The sequence below is a fragment of the Athene noctua genome, chromosome 15, assembly GCF_965140245.1.
Source record: "Athene noctua chromosome 15, bAthNoc1.hap1.1, whole genome shotgun sequence".
NCBI lineage: Eukaryota > Metazoa > Chordata > Aves > Strigiformes > Strigidae > Athene > Athene noctua.
The window spans coordinates 8,690,911-8,705,162 of NC_134051.1; the positions used below are offsets into that span (position 1 = coordinate 8,690,911).

General features: G+C 44.5%; 1 protein-coding gene across 2 annotated transcripts in view; it reads left to right on the forward strand.

Annotated features, from left to right (window-relative positions):
- MAD1L1 (mitotic arrest deficient 1 like 1) overlaps positions 1-14,252 on the forward strand; it is a 377,323-nt gene that overhangs the window by 240,303 nt on the left and 122,768 nt on the right. The window contains exons 1-2 of one of the 2 annotated variants that reach the window (XM_074918999.1): positions 3,627-3,737; positions 10,163-10,370. In XM_074918999.1, the coding sequence (XP_074775100.1) occupies positions 3,663-3,737; positions 10,163-10,370 (283 nt within the window). In that variant the 5' untranslated portion in view covers positions 3,627-3,662. Of the gene's footprint in view, positions 1-3,626; positions 3,738-10,162; positions 10,371-14,252 lie in introns of those variants that run through there. The other variant, XM_074918998.1, reaches the window with a different exon arrangement.

A 14,252-nucleotide genomic window follows, 5' to 3' on the forward strand; every position in this document is an offset into this window, starting at 1 on the left:
TTATTTGTATGGGAAAGTTGATAAAATGTTTTTTGAAATTCAGATCTATGAGAGCCAGCATTTCTTACAATGAAGTCAAGTCTTATCTCTGAAAAAGAATTTTTATAACTCAAACTATAAGCTCTTTGGGGCTGTTTTCAGAACCTATGTGCTTTTTATTTTCAGTGTCTTTATCAGAGGTTTTTGAACCGTCACAGGTCTCCTCTGCACGCTACTAGAGTGTAAATAATAGCAACTTTCTATGGACTTTGTTCTCTGGAAAGACAGAGATCCCTGACTTGAAAAAAATAGCGTAGAAACCCTGGAATTCAAATCTCTAGGTGGTAACAAACCGTCCTAGAGCAGACTGTGATTTTTGTCCATTTTAGTAAAAGGCAGAGCAGCAATTGAAACAGACAGTGAACGTTTGCATTTTTTTTTTCTAGATTATCCCAACTCCATGCCACTCCATGTCTTGCTGTCCTGACTCTTAACCTTCTTGTCACGTTTGTTTGCATCCCAGACCTCATCTGAATGCCTCACTCAATGCAAATTATAGTCTTGCATCCTCCAGGGAATAATGCATTTGGAAGTGGCTGTAGAGAAAAGATCTTTTTAAAACTGTACCTGAAGGGCTTCAGCACCACTGGTGAGACATTTTATTTTATTACTCGTATCACAGCAGTGCCCAAAATGTGTTACATGTTGTACCAAAAGTTATGGTCTGGTGTTAGGGCAGTGTGATTAGGGTGATTAGAGCCTTTTTTTGTCTGTGATACATCCTAACGCCAACTGCCTCTCTGTCTCATTGCTAATTTGCTGTAGATGCTGCGGTAAAAGAGGGCCATAGGGAGGAATATCAATGAGTATGTGTAGTGTGGCAGATCAGCTCAGGAAGGAAAAGAAAAAGCCCTGTAGAAGTCTTTGTGGGAGGAGCACACAGGTGTTGGAGGTGGCATTACTGATGGAGTGGGGAAGGTGATGTGGGATTACTCATGTCATTGCATGTGAGGATAAGGATCTGGAATCTGTTGTGCTGGCGGTAACTATACAGGAGTTACTGGGGATGGAGAGACATAACTCAGATTAACACAGATTATCTTCACCTTTGCTGTTCTGGAAATGACTAGCATGGGTTTTCAAGAGGCTGTAGAAGAAGAGTTGCCTGAATCAAGGTGTATGGACAAGAGGTCACATCACTGGGGCAGGGAGGAAAGATCTTCCTCTTTTGGGGGAGAAGTAGCAGGAGTTGGACTCAGAACTGGCTAAGGGAAGGATGAAAAGGTTGCCCAAGTGAATTTCTGCTGCAAAGTTTCAGAGTTGTGCATGCTGCAGATGTACACACAAAGATGATGGAGAGAGAAATGTGGGAAAGAAGGTAGGAACCAGCATGAGACCTGGTGGGAACAAGCAAGCCTTTACCCAACATGCAGCACCTTCTTTCCCCCCCCCCCCCCAACTGTTTCTGATTTCAACTGTGCACATACTGGCAAAGCTATGAGGAGCAGGTGGTCGTTGTTGCTTATTTGTTAGCTTGCTTTGTCTCATCTTTACAATCCATTTTTGTTAATACAGCCCCTGTTCCAAGGGCTTTAAAGATCCCTTGGTGTAGTTATCTTCTGTGACAGAGGGAGCCAGGGCTGGTGAGCGTGCCGTGCTTTGTGCACTGGGTACAGAGGGAATTCTTTGGGTTGTGGTTTACTTTGGGTTTTACTCTAATCATTTCAACAAGCCTGAGCAAAGAAACAGAAAGAACAAAACCAAGAAACAGAATTTCCATTAAAATGGCATTTCCTGAGGTAGGATTAAGCTTTCTGAGACTGCCTCGTACTGGTGCAGAAATGCCTCCTGTATCGTTTTGTAGGAGAGAGTTGAGTAACCAAATTATTATTTTTTTTTAAAAGCTGTTAAAGTAAAAATAAAATAAAAGGTAAACCAGGAGAAGTTGCTCACCTGTATAGCCTGGCTGAGTAGTCAATAAGCTACTGCAACAAGAGCTACAGTTGCTGGGGACCTTGCATGTACCTTTCAGGCGATAAATTCCAATTTTGCCTTCCCACTGCTTTTTGTTCTCCATCTTTGAGTAAAATTTCCAATGGGTATTGATGCAGGACTAACAGCAGAGAATTCTTGACGTAAATGCTATACCATTAACTGTAAGCTGAAGATAAATACATTCAAAGACGACTTCTAATGATTTGTGACTTCTCTGCTTTCATAATTCAGTAAAAGCAGCAGGGTATTTATTAGCTGTGTGCAAAGCCCGTGTGTGTGTGTGGCTGTGTTTACTCATAAATACCACATGTTTTCAGAGAAGCAAAACAGTAATTCCAGAAACCTGAAGCCTTGGGAAAGGCGTGCATTTCTGTTGCAGCCTGAACTGTGTAAAGGATCCATGGTCAGGAGGAGGCACTGAATCCCAAGAATAAGCCTGCAGGTCTCCAAAAGCAGCATCAGCCCTTCTAGCAGTGCAAGCTTCAGAAACTTGGATTTTGCAAGAATTCAGTAGCTGGAGCCTGACACAGCAAGAGACCAGCCAGAAGCCTTGGGTAACATTTTGTTACAAAACAAAGACAGGAGACAGTCATGAGCGGGACAGAGTAAGCAGCAACCCATGGTAAATCCGGACACTGGAGTTTATTTTAGAACCAATGACATCAGACATTTTACCCCACTTTGTTTTTTCACAGAGCTCACTCCCCCACCTCTGCACTGCCCTCTCTCGGGCTCGGCATCCCTTCCCCACAGGGAAATCACTGCTGGTGTGGGAAGGTTGGGCAGAAAGTCCTGTCTGCCCGCAGTCACCAGTCACAGGTGTTACTGGCCAGGGTCCCTGGGCATTCCCTAACCTTCATCCCCATGCATCTTTCTGATCTCTGGGGTCTTCCTCCACTTTTAAATCTTTCCTCCAACCAGGATCATCACTTTCTTCTTTGCAGGCCCTTCGTCTTTCTGGGACCACTTCTCTTTTGGGAACCGCCATCTTTTCAGCACCACCTTTCTGAAACCCCAGCCCCTGCTTTTCCCCATCTGAATAGTCTAAATCACTGATCAGCTTCCTAAGAAGTGATTCTGTCTCATGTCTCTCTATCTTTGAAGGATTCAGGATGCGCCACTTTTGTTTTAGTCCAGGCCTTACCAAGATTTACAACCAGGCTGTGCTTGCAGTGGGCAAGTAGCATATTCTGCTGGAAAGTTCAGAAGTTCAATTTTGGACATTCACCATGTGCATATACCCAATTATCTGCCATGTGTTAGTGTTCACAATTTAACCTACTTTTTACCTACATGAGGTAACAAATGGAAGCAAGAGCATTCCCTGCCCAGTTGGATGCTTTTCAAACACTCCCCCTTTACCACCCCTCCAGCTGATGCTTTATGTTTTGTATCCATATTTAAAACTTTTCCATCTGTCTCCTACAGATAGGTGCAGTCTTTAATTTGGATGTTCTTCCAAGGTAACTACTGACCCATTATTTCTTTAAAGCTGATACAATCTACTAAGCTTCTTAGATTGTTTCTATTTATGTTCCCTGGTACTGAATAATATGTCCCAGTCTGGAAATCTTGGAGATTTTTCTCTGAAGAAGTCAGCATGGAAACAAAATCCTTAGCTAAGAAGGCAGCAGTGTGTATTGCTTGTGTTTGGGTGGCACTGTGTGTGAGAGTCGTACAAAGAAGAAATGGTCCTTTCCTTGAAGAGCTTCCAATCGTCAGCCTTTTCTCAGCAGGGGCAAGCACAAGCTGTTGCATTGCAAGTGAGTAGCGATTAAACTCAGCTGTCCATATGCTCCACCAGAATTTATTGTGCTGCTCAGAAATCACAATCTTTTAAGGTTGATAGACATCAAGACTATGAAAAAATAAGACACTTAAGTGCATGTCAGCCTCATCTATGGCTTTTGACAACTTTGCTTTCAAATGCTTTAAGCAGGAGGAGCCTATGAGGATGTGAAGTCAGTTGAAAATCCTTGACAGTGCTTGCTGACATTGTATCCTGACAGTCATTGCCTCCTTGGGACGTATGAACTTCTTTAATTTCATTAGTGATGTTAGATAAACGTATTCACAATAGTTGGGACTATTCCCTTTGCTACCAGTTCTACCTTCTGATTAGAAATATCTGCAATAGATGAATAGATCTTAAATGGAGTTGTTAAGCACTGAATCTTTCATCAAATGCAAAGTACTCCACATGGTTTTAAGTATTTTATTCTTACCTGTGGGCCTGTGAAAGTGAGTTGAGTAGAGAGAAAAGCTTTTATAACTCCTGGAGAAAGATATCCCTGAATTGGGACTGTGCCATTTTCAAACAACCAGGAGGAGAGATGCCAGAATAAGTTTAGCCCTTTTCAAGGCGCTGTCACTGGCAGCTTTCATTGTTCTTCTAAACAACTCCTCTTCTAAAGGAAAAGTTTCTGTTTTTCAGAGATTAAAGCAATCCTGTCTCCATTCATTGCTTCGTCACTTGAATGATTCTTCCCTAATGGGAAGATTACTTAGGAAGTGTTTGAGCTATAATTTCAACATGTAGACCAACATACTGACTGTTTGCCGATAATATAGTTTAAAAAAAAAATGACACATAGCATCAGCACAATTATCTCCTCAGTGTGTTTTTTTTCAAGCTGGAAGATAGGAGTGGGAAGGAAGGCAGCAGCATCTGACTTGAGCTTCTACCTCTGTTCTAGATGGCAAATTAACCTTGTTGCAAATTCTCTTTTCCATAGGCTTTTGTCAGAAAGTTTATTGATAGCCAGTCTTACTAAATAGTTCTGCCATGTCCCAGTGTGTGCTTAGAGCATATTGCATTAAGACAATATTTGTGTGTTGCATCTGCAGTGGCTGTCTCACATAATGACTGCGTGATCACGACAGAAGTGGTGAAATGGTTCTTCTCAGTGGTCTGTGAGAGAGTTTCCCCATGCATACCCTGGGGCATGTGTCCGGAAGGCTGAGGGTAATGCATCAAAACAGCATTATTTCACAAATTGTAGAACGTATTAACATGTGGAGTCAACAAATCATCTCTGTAAAATGTCCGGTGCCCTTCTGAGAGCACAAAAATGGTTTTGCTGCCTTAAGAACCAAATCAGCTAGTTAGCATCTTGCTTTCCAGGAATGAATAATTCACTGTACTACTAAGTGTCAACCAGACTTTGTTGCAATCAATCAAAGTATTTATTGCATCTTCTTAAATTGAAGCTCTGTGTACATTTTTCTGACAAATCTGAATTACTGGCTCAATGTTATTCCTTGCAAGAAGAATCAATAAAAACAGCAGTTCTCTCTAGTTCAAGTTATTTACTCTTCAACATCTCTACAATTTCCAGATTTTCAAATATTGGGAAAAATAGAGGTAAAGAAGGGATGCTTCTGAGAAATTAGCAGTAATGTATCATCTTCACTCTTTGAGACAATGGCCTTGATGTGCTGATGAGCAGAACGATCTACCAAGTTAACTACTGAATGAACCAGGGACAGGGTGGCTTTCCAACAAAGGGGCTGTCTATAGTTCATATATTGATTGCATCCCCCAAATATATTTCTATATAAAGGCACCATGAGCTAAAGTGGATTTGGTTGATTCTCACAATCAGGCCAGCTTTCCAAACCTGAGGCACAATTTTCATGCTTCTTGGAGAAAACAGGGATACATTACCATTTGTTATAAGATGCTTTTAACTCTGTTAAGCAATACCTCCTTGCATGTGTTGGTTCAGCACAGAAGCAGTGTCTGGAGCTGCTCCTGGGCAGTTGTTCTGGGAGTCCCAGCTCCTGTTCAGAGTGTGGCTGTCTCTTCTGGACCACACCTTTCCAATGCCACTCTTTGGTCTTCCTCATCAGTGGTCCTAGATTAGAAATTATTTTCTAAATGGGCAAAACTCATTTAGGTCATCTCTCCTAGCACCCAAACCACCATTTTCCAGGCTTCTGTTGCAGAGCTGAAAGGACAAAATTCTGATCAGTAAGACTAATTTATTGTGGGGGGAAGAACAGCTGACAGAGAAAAACAACAATGTACATTTTCCAGAGATAAGGGATTCCAGGAGGAGGTTGTTTGCTTTCTTCAGTCCCTGGTTTCTTACCATTCAAACGCTATTGAGATTTTAATGCTGCTTTGCTGTCTGTTATGTTTAGCAGTTTCCAGCCATGACTTTTCCTAGAGCCAACCCAAGTCACTCCCAAACTTCAGAAATTTAAAAAAAGACTCCAAATGAATGAAGTTGTGATACCATTTTGGCTGTCTGGTGTTATATACACACAGATCTGATCCCTTTCATCAGAAATTGGCTCTGGTCTGCACCATTTCCATGGAAAGCTTCCTGCATTTATTTGAAAGTCCATAGGATGTCAGTAAATTTTCCAGAGACTTAAGTAACGCTCTGCTTGGTGCAGCTGTGTAAGGCAGCAGTACAGTCCGGTGGTGAGGAGGGTCTTCTCTGAAGATGTGTTTTCATTTCTGCTGTGGTGCTGCTGAGGAGTCTCAAACTGGAGACTGTGTCTTTCCATACCTCTGCTCCCCTCACGTACCACATCTTCAGGCTTTGCTGTCTGGTTTTTGGGCTTTAGGTGGTAGTTTCTTGTGGGGTTTGTACAGGACCTAGCACACTGGGATCCCTGTCTCACTTGGTTTCTTTTAGGCGCTACTATAATATGAACCAGCAGCACTCATATTTTAGCTGTAGGGAGAAATGTACTGGTTTGATGTGTGTTGTGTAGAATAAAGAGAAGGCTACTGCCCCTAGCCCAAAAATGTGAGTAGCATAGCAAATACGTTAGTGATCTCCCAGAAATGTTAAATGAGTTGGATTCTGCCACAGCCTTCATATCACAGTGGGTTTTTGAGAGATTCACCTGTCTCAGTGTAGCTTCAGACTGACATGCTCAGGAATGCTGGTGAGCCCTGAAAATAAGCCTAAGTCCTAGGGCTGAGTTTTAGAGCATGATTTTTCAAGGGGGCATGTTATAAAAGGAGAGGATAAATGGGTTGAAACAGCTATAAGAGCCAAAGCACTGCAACTTCTTGGCAGGGCTTTATAGAAAGGCCAGAGAGTTGCTTTAAAAGAGTAAATAACCTGCAGAATAAACTGACTAGCGCAGCATGGGTTAAAGCAGTCTCGGCAGGAAGGGAGCAGCAGTCTCCAGGATTTTAAGGTTTTCCTCCACACTGAGATCCTTCTGCTGTCTCGTGCCTTTGCGTGAGCGTCTGCAGTGACGGTGCAGTACAAAAGCGCAGGTGATCTCTGCGCTGGGCGCTGGAGCCGGCGTGGTGGTGGCAGCCGGGGCGAGGAAGCGTGATCTCTGCCTGACCTTGGCACTGCAGCTGGCCAGGGAGACGGGCCAGAGCCACCCTTCACGGCTTGTCAGAAATACTGCGGTACCGGGCTGCACAGCTCTGATTTTAAGAGCATCTTTTGCCAGCCAGCGTAAACCCCATTGCAAACTCTGAGGTTGAATCCTTTCCCTTGGAAGACAAACACGAGAGTGCGAGTGCCCTGACCTGTCTGGAAGAGCCCTGAAATGCAAATAGCATGAGAAGTTAGATAGCTGGGTGCAGAAACAGGTTTGTAAATGCCAGAGAGTTGCTGGGGAGAATATATCTAATACGCTGGTGTTAGAGCTGTCTTCATGCTCCCTCTGTTCAACATTTCCAGGATGCTGCATGTGGGCCCAGTCCTTCAGTTCTCTCCTAAATTTTTCTTGGCCGAGGCTGTCAGTGGGATTATTTCTCCCCTTGGTTCTAATGGCCTGTCTGTCAGGTCCAGGCTGTTTGTCTCGACCTCCCTGTGGAAATGGGGTCACAAAGCCCCATTGCAGTGGAGCTGCAGGACAGTGCTGCCCTCCCAGATGTTCCCATAGGTCTCCTGAGCACTGCAAGGCTGGGGCGGTATGAGAACATGCGTCACCTGCCCAGTACGTGGCCGAGGGCTGGAAGACCACGTGCTCTGTCTGCAGGGAATGCAAGCAGCTAGGAAGGGTACCCAAGGTTTCCATGTCTGAGTTTCCCCAGTTCTCTGGAGTGAGCTCCTTGGGCCAGGGCAGCCCTCTGTGGGTGTCCATGACCTCCTGTGTTAGGGGGTTCTTTCCACCCTCTCTTGGCCTGGGACATACAGGTACAGATATGATCTCCCTTTAACTTTTACTTACACTGTGAAGTAGTGACTGTCTCTTCTACCCAGAGGGACATATGTGGTTAAACTATTTTCTCGTGAAGCGCACTATATTGGTTGCTCAGACTACAGGTATGAGAAGCAACCATACTTGCTTCATTTTTTGGTCTGGGAAACACAGCAGTGAGAGCATCTGTGGGTTTCCAGGTACAGTGATGCTTTCCATGCCAGTCACACTGGAATTCAAGGTTTTGAGTTGTGCAGTTTTTAGGGATATTTTTGGTGGTAGATGAAAGAAGGCATTAACCTTGTATTCACCAGCTCATGGACCCAGTGCTCTTAACCAAAAGCACTTTTGGACTTCATGTCTTCTAACAGCTCTAAATTGCAGTTCCCCTTTGCCTGCATAACTGCCGGCATCCCGCCAGCCTCAGCCTTGGCTGCTTCTCCTCCGTGGTGGGGCCCATCTGCCTGGCATGGCCCGGGCAGCCAGCTGGCAGAGGGGGAGCCAGCCCTGGGGACCGCAGGGGAGCCGCGAGCACCACAGCCCCTGCGCGGTGCTGGCGGCACCGCTGGACCCAGACCCTGACACTGCTCGTGGGCACCTGCCTCTCTGCTGGTGAGCACACCTCTTCCAGCTGCCTTCTGCCTAGCTAATGTCTGAAACGTGAGGTTTTAAAGGAGAATTTCAGTGTGGCTCCCGCAAGAGGGCACTGGAACAGCTGTGAGATGTAGCACTCACATGTGAACATAGAAAGTGCCCAGCTGGCCCTTACCTGTGGTCCATCCAGCCCAGAAGAGCATCTCTGACCGCTGTGATGGAAGATGATCGTTTGGGAGATCCCACAAACTTGACCACACTCCCCAGGACTCTCCCAGCAGCCAGAGATGCTGGAGGATGCATCCCTGCCCCCCCGCCCCCGACCAGGTACAATTACAGAGCTGTTGTTCGTTAATTCATCAAACCTATTTTTGAACCAGTGCTATGCCTTCTGCCAGGCTCTGGGATGACAAGTTTCAGCAGTTCACTCCTGCTGTGGGCAGAGGTGCTTTTTACAGTATATGGATGGAGCATTTTCAATAAAAGATGTTTGGGAATGGGATCTTCTGGGGTCTCTTACCAGCAATGACCAGCAATTCAGGATGAAGTTGCTCAGTCTCTGCTCTGGTTTGCATGAAAAAACCCCACATAAAGTTCTAGCACGTCTTTAATGAAAATGAAATGATAAAATTGGGATAATACCTACCTCATGCTGCTCTTGAGGGTCAATTAATGTTTACAAAATCACTTTAGGTCCTGAGATTTAATTGAAGGAAAAATATTACCATATAAAATGCCTTTTTATGCAGGCACTGCTATAGGGTTTCAGCTGGGCAGGGTGCTGTGGAAGTCAGCATTAGTACATGCTTTACTACTTTTATGGTCGTGAGGCTTCCCGTAGTTTATATGAAAATTGTCTCTCTGAAATCACAAATGTAACATCAGTGTTTTCCTCTCACTTTGAAAGAATATTAATTTGCTATCTTAGGACTTCACTGACTATTTAAACTGCTATAAATACAATTCACCTCTGAGAAAAAAGTACAAAATGAAATATCTGTTCACTTGCTTGGGATGAGCTGATACAACTTGCTAATGACTCCACCATTGGAGTCATATGGACATTGCCAGCTCGTACAAGTAATAGATTAGGCTAGTACTGCTGTAGTTTAAGGGTGTATCTGTGTGTTCGTTATAACCTGCTGCTATCAAGAGATTTAAAATGCAGCTATAAAGCTTCATTTCTGGAGTTAAATTTAACTGTGGAGGTGTCAGCCAGGGAGCACGCTCTGTTGAGTGGGTTTTTTTGTGGGGTGGTTTTTGTTTTTTGAAAGAGAGTGCTGCAAGAGAGGGAGAAGCAATACTGGCTTTGGCTGGCTTCAACTGTTGGAATAAAACATTACCACTGCATAAGTGTCCCTTTTTCTGCTGCAACATTTTTTGTCTTCATACTAAGAGTGGTACAGGTTGGGTGGACTTGGAGGTTGAATCAATTACTCAATCTGCTTCTGTTGTTTCTGCCATGCAGGGTGACTATGATCCCAGCAGAACCAAAGTTCTTCATTTCAGTATGAACCCAGCGAGCTTGGCCAAGCAGCAGCGCAAGGAGGAGCAGCAGCAGCTCCAGGAGGAGTGTGAAAGGCTGCGGGAGCTGGTGAGGGTGCTCGAAGGAGGCGGCTCCATCCCTGGGAATTTGGAAGGAGTTGGGAGTTTTCAGTCACAACAAGAAATAGCAGGTAGGCTGCTGGCTTCTGGTCATGAAGATGCACTTACTCATCTGTACTGCCAGAGAAACTGACTGCAGAAGCAGATGGAGACATTGCAGACAGTGTGCTTGATGGAACGCTTATAAGGAAAATGAAAAAATCTAGGTTGATGCAGGAGAGACTGAATGTGTGGTGGCAATCCTGTGGCAGTTTGGTACAGAGGGTAGGTGGTAAAGATAAATAATAATAATCCATATCATTTGCTCATGATAAATGAAATGCCAATACAGCAGCCTTCATAGGCTGGTTGCTGCCGATGGAGTAAAAGGAAATATTTCCTTCCTTTCAGGGCTGGTTTAGCCCTTGAGGTAGTACAGACAGCAGGAAATAACTTTCATAGCTGCAGGGAAGCAAGTGGTTGAAATCTTTTCAGACCTGGCTTAAAACAAATTAATATTGTTTATCAGTGTATATGTGCCCCATTAATCACAGCTACATTCAATACTCCATGAAAATAGAGTACATCTTTCACTGAGCTAAATACATTTCACAGAATCTGTGGCTCTCCTCCAGCACAGTCTGTCTTCCCTTCACATACCTGAACGAGACTTTTTAGTATAGTAACCCCAAAGTCGGCACCTCCAGACATGCTCTCAGACTCTGTAAATCAAGGTAAGGATATCAATAAAATGCGACCTATCACCTACAGCACTGCAAGGGGACCAGGCAGAGTCGAGTCATGCTGCAGAGCCCAAGAGATCTATCTTACTGCTGTAACTCTCTCACATCTACCTTGCCCTCAAAACATTTTTGTTAGGGAAGAGAAAAATAAGAGACCTGTGAGTCCATGTGGAGCTAACCTGTTGTGTTCCAGCAGCATGTATGGGGTCAGTGTCTAGAGGTCAGGATCCTCCCTCGGATGAGGCTAAGAGGGCAGAGCTTTCCTCGAAGGCCATGTGTGCTGAAGACTTGCGACCCACAAAATGGCAGAGCCCTGGTTTAAAGAAAATACACAGAGGAAAATATCTTTCATTGTTATGACACCAAAATTCTCTGAAGGTAGCTTGCTTGTTTTCCCATTGCTCAAACAATAGTACTTTATTACTGCTAAGAACATGTTTGTTCTGGCATCTCATAGTGTATTATGGTACTATATGGCCTTAAAACGATGACGGTGAGAAGTGTAGATGGGGTTGTTTATAAAGTGAAGAGCTGACTGGATGTTAGAGGTACAATGGCAGTTTGTCACTGGATGCCCTAACAAATGCATAAGCATTAAACACTTCCTGAACCTTTAAGGAAGGCTGCCTTTGCCCGCAGGAGCTTCCAGTCTGAGACTCCGGTGAGACTCGACCAGTTCTCAGCAATAGTTCTTGCATTGCAATTTGAATTTGAAACACATTGGTTTTTAAATGGCAGCAGATGCTGCTGCCCAGTGCCCTTGTCTGTCGTTATGCCCCCGAGTACCCGGCACATCTAAAGCTGCAGATCCACGGGGCTGGCAGTGCCCCTCGAGCCCCGGGAGCAGCAGCGTGCCGGTCAGGGGCAGAGGGGATGCAGAGGTGAGGGCAACTCTGTGTCTCTGCTGTTGATGAATGAACCTCTGGGGTATCATCTACAGTAATTAGACCGTTTCTTCTGGGGGAATGTGTTTCTCACATATGCCTCCTGTGATTTGTTATTCATAATTACTATTCTGCTGCCTTTCATGCAGTTGCTTTTAGCTGTTTGTGAGGTGTTCTGTGCTGGGATGTTACCAGGTTTGTCTTTAGCTCATAAGGGATGCATTTTTAAAGCTGTTTTCTCTTCTGCCTTTGATTCCGACAGGAAAACAAACAGCTCACTGGGTTTCAGAGTGTTTTCAGCCTCTCATATATGTGATGCTTTTTTCCTTTTGCCCCAGTGCCATGCTCCATCATTCTGACTTCTGGTCACCAACTCAGATGGGAGAGACCATCAGTTGCAGAGCCTAGCAGGGTGGGAAATACTTCAGTGTCATTTATCAGAGTCCCAGGAGGGCCCTTTACATTCTTAGAGTGCCTATAAGTGCATATGAAAGTGATTCATGTAAACAAAATGGGAAAAATAGCCATGAGTGAAGGATGGAAGAGCCCTGTGGATGACTGTCTTTGAGATCAGAGCATGTGTATAGTAAGCCAGGTTATATGGAAAGATCGTGGATTTTTTCTTGTATTTTGTCTGCTTGCATGCATGTCACTGTCACGCCCAGAGAACGTTGCCTTAAATAGTCGTAAACCCTCCTTTCTGCTGTGGGAGCATTCAGCAGTATGGTCAGAAGATGAAGACTGTGTATATTAGGATGTGCAAGAGATGCTGAGGATGTTACGGCACTGACTGCAAGGTCTAGCAGGCCTGCCTGAGCTGGCTTTGGATTAGGCTGATGAGTGCCAGATTTGGCCTCCTTGCTGGGACAGGGCAGAGCTCCTGGCGGGTTAGGGGACAACACATCAAGCACACCGTACAAGCTGCCATTTTTGCTTTGACTCTATCCTGCTTAACTCACACGGCATCCGCAGTGTGGATGGAACGGCTGTTCCAGGAGTGCTTTAAGAACATGGATTCACGTGGCCAGAAAACTTACACTGTCTCCCCCTGGATAAGAAATGGAAGATCCAGCTTGCACTGTTTTCCTAGGATCTCAACAGCTCTGCCCACAGGAACGGCTGCTATATGCTTTCCATTTTAGTATATTTTCAAGGTGCGAAAGGGGGAGCATGTGGCAGAAACTCCCTCTGCTCTCCTTGTCACTGTGCAATTGGCTGCCTTGGGGAGGGAGGTTTATTGTGCATGATAAGGGAGCGGGTTTCAGTGAAGTTTGTGGAGCTGTTTCTGTACAAAAATAACAAGAATTAGAATTTTTCTTGCACCCCTTTCTGTCAGCTGCAATACCCATATGTCTGTTTATTCATCTCATTCGTATGACACATGCAGAAGGCAAATTCAGTTCTCTGAGCTTTTGAGGTGGGAGGTCTCGTGTCAGAGTTGAATGGGATGAAGATAAACCAATGACAGAGTAGGAGAAGTGTGGATAAAAGCTGGGAAGACAACAAAGGTCATATGTAAGTTTGTATTTTGCCTTTAGACAGATAGAGGTAAATGTAAGATTTTATTGTCTTATTTTGCCATCTAACCTGAATGGCTTATTGGCAGAGGTGAGGGATTTGGGTGGCCTCTAGCCAGTCAGGTTTGCTGTGTTCAGCAAGCTTATGTGATCTGCAATAATTATGCTTAAGGTTCAAAGAATTATAATTATACCAACCAAAAAAAGGCATTAAGGACAATGATGTTGATGGTTTTGATAATAATGTATTGGCCATTATTAAATTCGTTCATTGGGCTGGAGTGCAGCACGTTTTTTCTGATCATGGTTCCAACTCCTGGATAGGTAATAAGGAAATTATTACTGTGGACGTTAAAGCTCATTAAATGTGACTCTATTAAAAATCAAGGTTATGCTGGACTTTAAATCTCTTTGAGCATAACCGCTGGAGGCTGCAGCACAACCTGGCAACTTGCCACATAGTTCAGTGGTCCTTTCCTCTCATTTATGCCATAATAGTCTCTGTTAAAATGGGTACCAGGGCTATTGCAAAGGAGAGGTTTGAGCAATGTGAGCTGTAACCACATGTCGTCCTTTTTCAAAGTATAGATTTGCACGTGGGATTGTGCAGTATTAATGGGGCAGATCTGTGGCAGCCGCATTACGGGAATGGGCTGTAACTTTATGGGTGGTTTGTTTCTCTCCTGGTGGCTGTGCGGGTCTGGGTTGTGTAAGAGCAGGGTGCACCAAGGTCAGGCTGCCATCTGGGGAGAGGCTCTGAGTACCCGTGTCTCTGAAACAGAGATGCAGATTGTAACAGCTTTGGAAAGGTGGCGCGGGGCATCACTGCC